General features: G+C 40.2%; 1 protein-coding gene across 2 annotated transcripts in view; it reads right to left on the bottom strand.

Moving 5' to 3' along the window:
* Positions 1–14,944, bottom strand: part of CDON (cell adhesion associated, oncogene regulated) — a 98,556-nt gene that overhangs the window by 47,652 nt on the left and 35,960 nt on the right. For both annotated transcript variants that reach the window (XM_070365273.1, XM_070365274.1), the window contains exons 5-9: positions 14,122–14,268; positions 12,957–13,100; positions 11,811–12,098; positions 9,775–10,044; positions 4,318–4,662 (exon numbers count right to left, since the gene is read on the bottom strand). In XM_070365273.1, coding sequence (XP_070221374.1) covers positions 4,318–4,662; positions 9,775–10,044; positions 11,811–12,098; positions 12,957–13,100; positions 14,122–14,268 — 1,194 coding nt within the window. The remainder of the gene's footprint in view (positions 1–4,317; positions 4,663–9,774; positions 10,045–11,810; positions 12,099–12,956; positions 13,101–14,121; positions 14,269–14,944) is intronic.

Consider the following 14,944-nt stretch of genomic DNA (forward strand, 5'->3'; position numbering starts at 1 on the left):
GACAAGAGGGAGGAAACGAAACAAGACTAGCAAAGGTAAGGGAAGAATTTACTTGTTTCCATTTTTTTTTTTTCTGGATAAAATGGAAGGTTGGCTTAAGAAATTGCCAGTCTATATCATAATAAGCGAAATAAGAAAAAGGCAAATACCACAGGATATCACTTACATGCAGAATCTAAAATATGACACAAATGAACGTATCTACAGACGCAGAGAACAGACTTGCGGGTGCCAGAGGGAAAGTGGGGTGGAGGAGGGACGGACTAGTCGCTCGGTATTAGCCGAGGTGCAAAGTATTATACATAGAAGAGATAAACAAGGTCCTACTGTGTAGCACAGGGAACTATATTCAATATACTGTAATAAACCAGAATGGAAAAGAATATGAAAAACGTATTATATGGATAACTAAATCACTTTGCTGTACAGCAAAAATTAACAAGGCACTGTAAATCAACTATCCTTCAGTAAAATAAAATTTTTAAAAACTGCCAATCTAAAAACAGCCTTAATATTCACTACTAAGAGCGTACAGAATACATAGAAGAAGGTAAAAATAATTTATTTGTGCTGAAAAAAATAAATAGGTCGCCTACACCCAAAAAGAATTACAGAGCACATATTATGTGCTCAGCATGGAGCCAGACATTAAATAACCATCATCTCATTTAATTCTCAAAACAACATTCTTAGGAAGATAGTAATACTTCCATTTTACAGATTAAGAAATTTGGGTTCTGAGAGATTAAGCGACAACAGCTGGCAGAAGAATGTTAGTGGTGCTGCCGTGAAAAAATGAGAGAGCAATTTATGAAAACAAATAAACTGCCAACACAATAAAACCCGAGGACTGACAGCCTGGTCCCTCTAAAGTGCTGTTAACACAGACAACGAAAGGTCTCCGATTCTGCGGAGGAAGGGAGCCTAGGAAACAACAGCAGAGTCTCTTTTCCACAATGAAGTCAGATTCCTGGTAAAAGGTGGGAGTATTTTTAGAATGACTGCAGCTTCATAGAGAACCAACCAGAAAACAGGGCTAACAGTGGGAGGTCAGTTCTCTGTTTGTTTAAAAGAGAGAAAAGGTGTCCCAGAAGCTTTCTCCATCAAAGAAAACAAGAAGCTAGTGGAAAAATAAGATAGAAGAAAATTAATTAAGTTCACTGAGAACTTTCAAATATTGCTCCTGGAACAGGCGTGTTTACTTAGTGAGTCAGAATGAGGGCTGGATGTGAAGGGTGTGGCTGGGAGCCTGCTCATGCAGAGATGGATTCTAGCAAGTGGAGGCAATTAGTTGTGGCTAGGGTAGTGGAGAAGGACCTTTTTATCATTAGTGTTTCATGCATCCTCTGGGCAGGTCACCACTGGGAAGTGGTATTTGGCTGTAGAAGAGTTTGAGTACCACATGCCGCAGTTTATACAGAGGCATGAGAAGAATGCAATGTTACAGCCTGTGTCTACTGCAGGAGTATCAAAATTCCACTTGTGTTATTCGGGCTGCAATGAGACTTTTCCGTAACTTTTATTGAAAAGGAGCTTCGATTAATTTTCTTCTACTGTTCCCAACAGCACAATTAGAGCGCTCACAAGATGCTAGATACCATGCATAAAGCCTTCATAATACTTTCCAAAGGTTCTTCACATCCATGATCTCAATTTACCTTCAAAGCAACTCTTTGGAAAAGACCCTGACGCTGGGGAAAGACTGAGGGCAAGAGAAGAAGGGGCCACGGAGGATGAGATGGAGGATGGCATCATGGACTCAATGGACACGAGTTTGCAAAAACTCCAGGAGACGGTGAAAGACAGGGAAGCCTGGTGTTCATGGAGTCACAGAGAGTTGGACATAGCGACTGAACAACAACTCTTTTTATCTTCAAAACAACTCTGAAATGGTCATCTAAAAAAGATATCTAGCATTTTTTAAGGTAGATTGTTTTTTGAACTGGAAAAGAGATTGATAAAACACTGGCTTTCTGAGTACTATGATGATGGCCATGTTTATGAGTAAATGACTGAGTTGAAACCAAGTCAACAGGGAACAGAACCAAATCTGCCTAAGTGGTTCCCACTGTGACCACTCAAACCAGCAACCCCACCCCCAACTATTTAGGACCCTAGGCCAATTCTCACTATAGTTTTGAAGAGTTACAACTCCCTCTACAAATATTTGTACATCCAGAACCTCAAAAACCCAAGGTCTCTGGGAAGAAAAAAAGGTGAGGGAGTGATTCATCTTGCTTACTGCCCTCTTCACAATAAACAAAGTAAAGGCTGTCAGCACGCTAGGATTTAATAATAGGCTCAGACTTCCAGGGAAAGAACTAGGTTGTTACATGCTGTTTTGAGCTCTAATAGACTCTGCTAGTGGAGAAGGCAATGGCACCCCACTCCAGTACTCTTGCCTGGAAAATCCCATGGATGGAGGAGCCTGGCAGGCTGCAGTCCATGGGGTTGCTAAGAGTCAGACACGACTGAGCGACTTCACTTTCACTTTTAACTTTCACGCATTGGAGAAGGAAATGGCAACCCACTCCAGTGTTCTTGCCTGGAGAATCCCAGGGACGGGGGAGCCTGGTGGGCTGCCGTCCACGGGGTCTCACAGAGTCGGACACGACTGAAGCGACTTAGCAGCAGCAGCAGCAGCAGACTCAGCTAGACTTTGATAATTATTGTAGAACATGTAAAAGGGACAATGGAGGACCACTCAGGCAGGATGTGGTTCATGGGGTTACTATACATTAAAAAATTATATTTATCAAGACATAAAATCCTGGGGGTGAGGGGGAATCTTCAAAATCTAAAAATATCTCATCTAAACAAATTATATATCTTCAAAGTACTTCGGATTTCTCAAATTTAAAGTGAGGCAGTTAGGGGGACTTCCTGACGGTGCAGAGGTTAAAACTCCGCACTTCCAATGCAGAGGATTTGGGTTTGATCCCTGGGTGGGGGAACTAAGATCCCACATGACACAGTATGGCCAAAAAAATTAAAAAGTAAATAAATGAGTAAGTAAAGTGAGGCAATCAGACAACTAGACACTTACTTGTCCCAACAGCTATGACTGTGATGTCTACAGCTCCATCTTCCCCTTATTTACATAAAATAACCACTTGAGCCAAATGCTCTACCCTAGCAGTACCTGCATTACACATCTTGCAGCTAACAATTTTGAGCAGAGCCACTCCTATTTTTGCTTGGCAGACTGATACATAAACACACACAAGTATATATACATATACACATCTGTAAGTGTGTATAAATTTATATAACACTTAACTACTTTTCTATACTTAAGGATTTTTTAAGGTTTACTAAAATCAGGAACTATTTCTTCATGCCTTAAACATTATCCCAAAGTGTTAGTTGCTCAGTTGTGTCCGACTCTTTGCAGCCCATGGACTGTAGCCCACCAGGCTCCTCTGTCCATGGGATTCTCCAGGGAAGAACACTGGAGTGGTTGCCACGCCCTCCTCCAGGGGATCTTTCCAACCCAGGGATCTAACCTAGGTCTCCTGCTTTGCAAGCAGACTCTTTACCATCTGAGCCACCAGGGAAGCACAAGGGATAATTATAATTTAACAATAATTAGATGGCAATAATTATAACCCAATACTTAGTATTTATTGAAGGCTTTCTATTAATACTTCCAGACAGTGTTCTAAGCACTTTACAGATATAATCTCCTTGAATTCTCACACCAGCCCTATGCATAGGGCACCTTCACTAATGCCCACTGGTATTAGATTTGATTGTGAATTAAGTCAAATCTGAATTAATTTGAATACTATTAATATTCTAAATACCAGTACTCCAAATTAAGTCATTATATCCAACATCAGTAAAAATAAAAAGAATAGTATACATCTTGTTAGAAAAATAACTTTGAAGAAGGGTGAGGCAAATATATAGATTTGCCTGGGGACTCTCCTGGTGGCTCAGCTGGTAAAGAATCCGCCTGTCAATGCGGGAGATGCAAGAGACTTGGGTTTGAAGTATATTTTAATAAGTCTGGGCTTCCCTGGTAACTCAGCTGGTAAATAATCTGCCTGCAATGCTGACAACCCCGATTCGATTCCTGGGTTGGGAAGATGCCCTGCAGAAGGGATAGGCTACCCACTGCAGTATTCTTTCTTGGAGAACTCGATGGACAGAGGAGCCTGGCAGGCTACAGTCCATGGGTGTGCAAAGAGTCGGACATGACTGAGCGACTTTCACTTAATAAGTTCAACAATCTCTAAAAAATGTATATTTTATTTTATCCCCTACTATCAAAGAAACCCATTCCCCTGGGAAAAGATACTAATGACAACTCACCAACCACGAGGACGGCTTCTGACCGTGCGGTGCCATGCGCGTTCGTGGCTTCACAGGTGTACTTCCCGGCGTGCTCCCGCCTAACAGCCTGAATGTACAGAGAGCCTGAGCCTGCCCGGGATGTGACAGGCTCTGGGTCAGAACTCCCAGGTCTTAATAAGTGGGGTTTTCGGGATTTAGATCTAAGAGCTTGAGACAGATGACTGGTTATCAATCCGCGCTTGTCGTACCAATGGATGGCGGGCACCGGTAGGCCAGTGGCATTGCAAGACAAAGTCACAGAGTCACCCACGGCCACCTCTGCACTTGCTGGCGATCTAGTTATAATGGGCTTGAGTCCACTGCCTATGAAAGAAAAATAATCCACATATAAAAATTAAGTACGTTATATATAGTATCTACAATACAAAATAATTTCATCCTATTGCATAAAAGTAAATACAGAACTGTGAGGAGAGCTTGCCACTATAAATACAGAACATCTGAAGACAGCTTGCCCACAGGTATCTTCAGCACATCTGGTCACTGCAAACACAGAACATGTGAAGCCAAAGCCTCAGACTTTACCATGAAAAAGGTGTAAAGAAGTATAAGACCAAGCAATAGGCCTTCAAAAAAAAATAATAATAATAATAGTTGGTTCCAGGAGGCAAAAATCTGATCACAAAAATTCTGGGAGAAAAACCTATTCTGAATCATAGTTGATAAATGTATTTCTGACCATATACCATGAACAAATTTTTGTTTCTAAAGTGGCACCACCTCCTTCCTTTTGGTCCCAGATATTTTGGAAGCATATATTTCATGACCTTACAATAGAATATTGACATTTGACATTTTCTCCAGCACATCTTTCTCCTTTTCTAGTCCTACTTCCTGCGTTTGACAAAGTCATTCAACAATTACCAGATTTCTGAATTTTTGCCCATCTAGTACATGTAAAATGCTATCTCATGGGTCATAACCTGCATTTCCCTCAGTACTAATGAGGTTGCACATCTCTTTTGTCCTTTTTACTATTGGGTGCTTTATCTTTTGCATAATGGTTCTGGATTCTCTGTAACTACATACTGTTGTTTTGTGAGTTACATTTGTTACTAGTATTTTCTCTCTTTTCATTTTAATGGTATCTTTTAATAATAAGGATGCTTTAATATTAATGTGGTCACACCAATCTTTTCTTAAAAATTAGCCTCAAATTTCTTGTTAAAAAGTTTTACCTAGATCATATATTCTTCTATATTTTCTTGAAAAACTTCACCATTTTGCCTTTCATATATAGGTCTTTAACCCACTGGAAATTAGGCTTTGTGCGTCAGAGATTTAATTTCTTCTTCTCCATTTGGATAACCAGTTATCCCACGTGGAAACCTGAAATGGATATCCTTCCCTTGGTGATCTGCAGTCCCACCTAGGTCAAATCCTTACCTGCATATCCTTCATGACAGTCTCTGTCTTGTTCCAAGCGTATACTTGTCTTTTCCTGCACCAATAATACATCACTGTCTTTTAAAAGAAAATTTTTTTAATTTATTTATTTGTTTACTTATTTTTGGCTGTGCTGGATCTTCCCTGCTGCTCAGGCTTTTCTCTAGCTGCCGGGAGTGGGGAGTACTCTCTGGTTGAGGTGTGCAGGCTTCTCACTGTGGTGGCTTCTCTTATTGCAGAGCACCGGCTCTAGGGTGCACGGGCTTCAGTAGTTGAGGCTCCCAGGCTCTAGAGCACAGGCTCAGTAGTTGTGGCACATGGGTTTAGCTGTGGAATCTTTCCAGATCAGGGATCAAACTCCACTCTCCTGCATTGGCAGGCGGATTCTTCACCACTGAGCCACCAGGGAAGACCTACAGCACTATCTTAATTACTATAAATTTTTGTATATGTTCTAAAATCTGGTAAAGCAAGGCCCCCCCCACATTCTTGTTCTTCTTTTAGAGTGTCTTAGCTATCGTTTGGCTTTTGATCATCCATATGATTTAGAATTGGTTTGTCTAAGTCCTCAAACCAGTGATAGGATTTAGTTGAAATTGCCCGAATCTACAGAAAGCCTTTGGAAAGCCCTGAGAAGTATGTTAATACTGAATTTTGGTATCCATGAACTGTTATATATTTCTATGTACTTGGAACTTTTTAATGTTTCTAATATAAAAAGGTGACTTTTAAATGACACTTTTCATTGCTGGTCGTAATGGTTAGTTTTATGTGTCAACTTGACTGGGTTAAAGGATGCCCAGATAACTCGGTGTGTCTGTGAGGAGTGTTTCCAGAAGAAATTTGCACCTGAGTTGGTAAACTGAGGATAGCAGATGGCCCTCCCCAACGTGGGTGGGCACCATCCAACCCGATGAGGACCTCAGTAAAACAAAAACGCAGAAGAAGAGCGAATTCTCTCTATGAGCCTAGTCATCCTTTTCCTGCCCTAAGGACACTGCACTTCAGTGCTCCTGGACCTCTGGCTATGGGCCTTAGGTTGAGACTTATACCATCACTTCTCCCACAACTGAACGGCTTCCTCAGCTGACCTCCTTCTCCAGTTTGCAGACGACAGACTTGACCACCTTAACTGTGTGAGCCAGTTTCTACAGTAAATTTCCTCTGATGTGTATCTTATACATCCTACTGTGTTTTGCTTCTCTAGAGAAACTTGCTAACACATTGGTACAGAGAAAGGCAACTGATTCCTGTTTATTGGTCTCCATCAGCCACCTTGCTAAACCTTTTATTATTTTTAATAATTTGCCAACAAACTATAGAGGATTCTCTCTAATGACAACCATAGGAGCTGTGAATCAGTAACATTAATAACAGCTGGGTTTCTTTCTCTCTTATCTTTATTGCTGTTCAGTCACTAAGTCCTGTCCAACTCTTTATGACTCCATGGACTGCAGCATGCCAGGCTTTCCTTTTTTTTTTTTCAGGCTTTCCTGTTCTTCACTATCTCCAAGAGTTTGCTCAAACTCGTGTCCATGGACTTAGTGATGTCATCCAACCATCTCTTCCTCTGTCGCCCCCTTCTCCTTCTGCCTTCTTATATCCTAATATCTTTATTTCTTTTTCTTATTCTGTGCTGGTTAGAATCTGCACTATGATGACAACTAAAAGATATTTTAAAGGGAATGTTTAACATTTTGCCACTAAAGGTAATGTTTCTTGTAAGTTTTCTATTGGATATTCTTTATCAAGTTAAGACAATTCCCTCCTATTTCTATTTTTCTGAGTGTCTAACATGGATACTGAATTATGTCAAATGGTTTTTCTGCTTCTATTGAGATCATCGTATTATTTTTCTCCTTTATTCATTAAATTAGATGAATAATACTTTAAATTTTCTGACTGATTACTGGGCTAACTCCTTGGTTAAAGTTTCTCCCTACTGATCCTATCTATTTTATCTTAATTTTCTATTTAACTGATTTCTGTCCATATCTTTATAATCTCTTTTCTTCTGTTTTCTTTAAATCTATTCTGTTATTTTACTTAGTCCACTAATTTTTAGTTTTACTAGCTTTTTTTTAAATAAGCATTTAAGGGTATAAATCCTTTTATATTCTACTCTCCTATATCCCACACAATTTGATTTTGATATTCATTATCATTTTGAATTTTAAATTTCCATTACGATTTTTTCACCCAGCCATTGAGAACTATAATTCTAAATTTCCAAATACATGCCATTTAAAAATTCTTTTTTATTATTAACATCTGAAGTAATTAATTGAAGTAGCAAGTTCAGAGTCTAAAGTAACTGCAACAAGTTCAGAGAGTTGGTCTCTGTCATACTGATTCTTTGAAATATTTCTAACTCTCAGCAAAAGCTTAATTTCTATAATATATAAAGGCAACCTAGATGTCCATCAGCAGATGAATGGATAAGAAAGCTGTGGTACATATACACAATGGAGTATTACTCAGCCATTAAAAAGAATACATTTGAATCAGTTCTAATGAGGTGGATGAAACTGGAGCCTATTATGCAGAGTGAAGTAAGCCAGAAAGAAAAACACCAATACAGTATACCAACACATATATATGGAATTTAGAAAGATGGTAACGACAACCCTGTATGTGAGACAGCAAAAGAGACACAGATGTATAGAACAGTCTTTTGGACTCTGTGGGAGAGGGAGGGTGGGGGGGATGATTTGGGAGAATGGCATTAAAACATGTATAATATCATATAAGAAATGAATCGCCAGTCCAGGTTCGATGCAGGACACAGGAAGCTTGGGGCTGGTGCACTGGGATGACCCAGAGGGATGGTATGGGGAGGGAGGTGGGAGGGGGTTCAGGATGGGGAACACATGTACACCCGTGGCGGATGCATGTTGATGTATGGCAAAACCAATACAATATTGTAAAGTAAAAATAAATAAATAAATAAATAAAAGAATTCCTATAAATAATAAAAAAGATGAACAACATAATATAAAATGTACAAAAGACAATGGGCAGTCGATACACAGGAAAGCAAATTCAATGGCTCAGAAACACATGATGAGATGCTCAACATCACTCATAATAATAAAAAATACAGGTGTCAAAAGGTAATTTAGAAAAACCTATCAGATAGGCAAACATTAAACAGAATTCTGACAACTCACTGCCTTGGTGAGGATATAAAGAAACATTGCTGGTAGGAGTGTAAAATGATAACAAGAGAGAGAGAGCAAGGTATCTGTCAAAATTACCAAGGCATATATGCTTTTATTTAGCAAGTTTATTTCTAGGAATTTACTTTAAAGATGTTCACATGTGTGCAAAATAATCTATGTAGAACGACATTCATCACAGACTCCTCGTAACAGCAAAGGATTAGAAACAGTCATCCGTGAGGTATCAGTCAGACCTTCACAGCTTTACAACAGAAGACTAAGCAGCCATTTTTTAAAAGAAATGAAAATATTCTTTAATGTACCATATGCGAAGATGGCCAAGATATATGTTAAGTGAAAACAATCAAGGTAATTTTTAAGGTAAAATCCAAGGAAATTTTTAAAGGAGAAATTCAAGGTAATTTATATAAATGCCAGCATCATCTGTGTAAAAAAACTGACTTGCTATTAAATGCACACAAACTCACATGTTATATGTAATTAACCATACACATGCATACACGATTAGTCAGGACAATTATAAAACCTGTTAGTTCTAAGAGATATCTGACTGGCTAGGGAACACGAGTGAGATTTTTACAACACACTTTTTAAAATTATACCTTTTTAAAGCAATGATGTATCTGTTAAAAAATATTAAAAAACATTTTTTTATGAGCCTGATTAAATAAGGTTGCTTCTTCATGGAAAGGTCTACTAGCAAGCAGAAAGGAACATGGAAAATGAACACAGCTCTGCTATGGTGATAGGATTACTTCCTTTTTGTAAAGAGGATTTAATTTTTAATCAAAACAAAATCCCATCTATACAGTGAAATTTCCTAGGATGACATGACCTAAAAGCCTACCTTTTTCAATTTCAAGTCTCCCAGTAGACTGTGTAAATCCAATCCCATTATCTGCGACACACTGATACAGCCCGGAATCTTCCATGGTAACACCACTGATTTTCAGTCCATTTCCCACAGTCAGATGTCGTGGGGAAGGGCGAATGGGCTGGGCGTTGTGAAACCAGGTGCGGTTGGGCGCTGGGTTCCCATGAACTTCACACGTGAACTGTACTGTCGCACCCAGGGACACTGTCTGATCCTGCAGTCCTTTAGAAATTGAAGCATGTTCTAAAAATAAAACATATTATGATTTAAAAGGACCTACTGCATACCACAGGGACCTGTACTCAATCCTCTGTAATGGCCTATTTGGGAAAAGAATCTAAGAGTGGAGATATGTATGTGTATAACTGATTCACTTTGCTATATACCTGAAACTATCACAACTTTGTCAATCAACTAATACGCCAATAAAAATTAATAAAAAATGAAAATAAAAAATATAAAGTTAGCCCTCACACAAGTCATACAAACTCTCTCTACCAATAACTAGTTAAAACCAAAATGTATTGTTTCCTCACATTCTCCCATCCACTGTGATCTTCAACAAAAAATTAGAAATGTATTGACTTTCTTCCAGTAGGATAAACCATATGTTACAGTTGCAGTCCCCTTTTATGTAATAGATCTCTCCACCCAATTAACCACCCCCCAAGCCGACATATGTGCGCACACACACATGCACATATGCAGAGTTTCAGATGATCTGTTTTGAAATAATAATTTCCTTTACTATACAAGAGCCAAAATAGAAGAATGCTTATTTGGAAGTGAAAAAAAAATTTTTTTTTTTTTCCTAGTGAATTCTGCTTTGAGGTTAGGTGTACTCTGGGCAAAAATCTTCTTTTAGTATCCATCAGGCCACTTTTTACTTGGACAAAGTAAATCATGTATCGGCATTTGTAACATATGCCAATATTAAACGATTAAGTATATTAATCTAGTCCTCATTATCATTAAATTTTAAAGCCTGCTTGCCACACACTTATACTAATGCCAATGTAACCTGCGTCAAGCCACTGTTGCCCATACACAGGTACAGAAGGTTGACAAAAACTATATTTAGTATGAAACTTTTTTCTGGTTTTCATGCAAATTTGTTTTGACAAAACATTTTTGCTGCTACACATGACAGTGAGATAGGCAGCTGGAAGAAAGGAACGTCATTGAAATAAATAGTGCACATAGAATGTGAGTGAAAACACAAATTTTATGAATCAGCGATTGTGAAACTATTTCCAAAGGGAAAATAAAATGAAACCCACTTCGAGATGACATTTTCTAGTCAGTACCCTGTCTTAGTTGGGCTTCCCAGTGGCTCAATAGTAGAGAATCCGCCTGCCGATGCAGGAGATGTAGGAGACACGAGTTCGACCCCTGGGTGGAGAAGATACCTTGGAGGAGGAAACAGCAGCCCACTCCGGTATCCTTGCTTGGGCGATGCCATGGACAGAGGAGCCTGGTGGGCTACAGTCCACGGGGTCGAAAAACAGTCAGACGTAACCGAGCACCCATGCACTCTGTCTTACTGTTGCTGGACACTACACACCAATACAGCCCAGAATCCTCATCCTGTTGAACTCCAGTCTCTTTCCTCCATGTCACTGAGAAGGAAGAACCAGCTCCGTTTTGTGTAACCAGGTTAGGGGTGAGGTTCCAAGAACACCCCAGGCTCTGTGCGACACAGAAGTACCGCCCCACTCGGCAGTCCTCTTTCTTCCGCGGCGGCACCACAGCATGCAGTGGGATCTCAGTTCCTTAACCAGAGACTGAACCCCACCTCCTCATTGGGAATGCCAAGTCTCAAACCACGGGACCCCCGTGGAAGTCCCAGCAGGGCCTTAGAGAAATGAAGCTTGTTCTGGCTACTGGGGGAGCTATTTCTAGATAGTCTCTATTCCATTTAGTGTTCACAAATAGATCTTCCATTCAAACATCAGTTAGATCGGAAAAATAGCCTGACTTGAAAAAACGCTTAACAAGTAACGTCTTACCAAGTACATTCACCATGTAAGTCACGTGTTTGGCATCTCCAGCCTTGTTTCCCACCACACAGGAGTAGTTGCCGGAGTCCGCTGGGTCGATGCTGTCCGTGGCAAGATGCGTATACAGCCTTCTCCAAGTGCTTCCCACCACAGCATCCTGACCACCCTTTAGCCACCGCACGTGAGAAGCCGGGACCCCACTCACCACGCACTCCAGGGTCACAGGGCTACGAGAAAGAACGGCTAATGCCTGTGAAAAGGTGGGGTGAAGAATGTGAAAGTCACCTGAAGAAGGACCTGGAGAAAGAAGGCAAAGCAAAAAAATCATTAAGTATCCACTTCCACTTTCTTCCTTAGCAAAGCTGTGAGCATCCTCATCTTCCCATTTACTCTTTTTTACACTACAAGGTCCTATTTGGTAACAAAGCCATTTTCAGTTGAGAATTAAATTTAAAAGACTTGGGGATCCTTTAGGGCTACTTCTGAATTAATAGTTCTGAAATGTCAAATTCACACCAAGCACATGGACCACTCCTTCACTGTGCTTTGACTACTGATCCACTCACAACTTGACCACCCTAAGCTAAAAATCAGCTATGACTTACCATATCTCAAAGACAACTGAGAAATATTTTTTCATAATTCACAGTCAGTCACCAATTTGATTACCACTGATATACAGTGATACTTGCTCTCCAATTTCTTTTTTTTTCTTTTTAAAGATTGTGTTTGTCGTGGACCATTTTTAAAGTCTTTACTGAATTTGTTACAATAAATTTCTGTTGTTTATGGTCTGGTTTTTTGGTTCTGAGACACATGGGATCTTAGCCCCCCGACCTGAATTGGAAGGCAAGGTCTTAACCACTAGACCACCAGCGAAGTCTCTCTAATTTCTTTTTCTCTGGGCAAAAGGCAGAGTCCCCCGCATGAATTCTACTCTGTCAATTCGACCAAAATTCTCTCCTGGAAAGCCATTATATTTGTATTAATAAAACATGTACAGAATTATGCTATTTAGGCATGTAATTTTTTATAAGACTTTCTCATGATAAACAAACAGGATGTGAAAGAAAAATGAACTCCCATTTCCCAACTCTTCACGTGGAATGCTTCCAAGGACTCTCCCCAGTGACCATGATTCCCCCAAATACTTACGACTCACAAGGAGCTTTTGGCCAATGGGTTCAACTTTTAACTCATGTGTGACAGGATTAAAAGCTGCACATTTATAAGATCCCTTGTCCTCTAAGGATACATTCAAAATCTGAAGATTTCCTGATGGAAGGATTAGATAATTCTCTGTGGAAGGAAGGGAATGCAGTTAGGCTTCTCTCTTTATGAAGGACACCAGTTAAAATTTACAAAGGTTGATAGTTATGCTTTAAATGTAGACATGACACAAGCAGCCGATAAGCAATCAGGGGGAAAAAAACATTAAATGAAGGAAAAGGAAAGCCAAGACAGGAAAAAAAGTCAGCAGCACTTGAGTAACAAAATCAAGCCCACGACTACAGACCACTCACTGAGAAAATCAAAAGCACAAGAAACATATTTGGACAAAGACACAATGACCACAGCTATCACCTTGGGCAAACCTCTGCCTACAGCACTGACCAGCCAGTATTCATTCACGTCTTCATTCCTTTCTTCTCAACAGTATGTACTGAGAGCCTACTTTCTGCCAACAGCAGCCTGGGCCCAAGCGATACAACAATGAAGCAAGCAGATAGAGCAAACCCTGCCCTCCCACGGCCAGCATTCCAGTGCAGGGATGGGGTAGCCAAGAAAGAGGCGAATAAAAAGCAAGCCACCACTGACATAATACAGTGCTACAGAAAAGAGGAAGCTGAATCAAGGGGGCAGAGAAAACACGGCATATAATTTTAGATAGAGCCATGAGAGTGACCTTGAAGGAAGCATTATCTGAGCAGATTCCTGAACAGGTTGAAGGAGTGAGCCTTGGAGGTGCGGCGTTGTAATTATTTCTTTCTAATTTTTACTTTTTGGCTGCACCTCTGAGCATACAGGATCTTAGTTCCCTGACCAGAGACTGAATCCTCGCCCCCTGGGTTGGAAGCCCAGAGTCTTAACCCTGGACCACCCGGGAATTGCCTATGATCATTTCTATCCTGTTCTCTATATTATGTTCTATCTTATACTGTAACCATTTGTTCTAGTCTCCTCCACTTGACTCTCAAGAGGAGAGACAATATATCTCAAGTATTTTTGCGTCCCCAGCCCCCAGCACACAGAGCTTAAAGGAAGCTAGGGAATGACATTTGTTCCATGGGCGCCACTGGCTTTTCATTAGAGTTCTCACCTGTGGACTGCTTCAGCCACTTTCCCCGGATTTTATAGCGCACTTCAGCTTTGGGGTTACTATCTGGTACCCTGCAGGCAATGAAACCAGTGCTCTTTTCTTCTGCTGTAATAACGTATTTTCCGGAGGCACCAAAATCACCAAGAACTGAAATAAATAAGTAGACAGATCAATCAATAAATGCAAATTTGAACTCTCTTCCCCAAAGGACATTTTAAAACCAGAAAAAACATTGGCACCACAGCTGTGTGTGGCCGCTAATCCCAGTTCCCAGAGTACAGAATCTTTTTATCTCAGTAAACAGTTGGGATAGAGGTACACAGTTGAGGGCTGGGGCTTAGTCATGGCACCTTTTTTGAGAAGTCAATGCTTCCAGGAGACTACGAGACAAGCAAACTGTTCCTGAAACATGAGGGAGGACTATAAAGCGTAACTGTTCCCCATTCTATCAAGATGAATCCTTTTTAATCCAGTCTCTCATCACAGCTCACTTTCCCTATGCATCTTTATTCTGTTTGTAGCTACTCACATGGCAATAAAATGGTTTACAAGAATGAACTTAGGACATAGAGGAAGAAAAAAAAAAAGCAGTGTATCATTTGAATTTCCAGGGAGAGAATCCAGTCTCCTGCATTGCAGGCAGATTCTTTACTGTCTGAGCCACCAGGGAAGCACCAAATATACTAATTCTTTTTTTTTTTTTTAACTTTTGTGTGTGTGTGGGGAGGGATTTTAGTTCCCTGACCAGGGATGGAACTCAGGCCCCTTGCAGAGGAAGCACTGAGTTTTAACCACTGCCAAAGAAGTTCCCTAACTAGGTCTC

Source organism: Bos mutus, chromosome 29 (genome assembly GCF_027580195.1).
Source record: "Bos mutus isolate GX-2022 chromosome 29, NWIPB_WYAK_1.1, whole genome shotgun sequence".
Taxonomy (NCBI): domain Eukaryota; kingdom Metazoa; phylum Chordata; class Mammalia; order Artiodactyla; family Bovidae; genus Bos; species Bos mutus.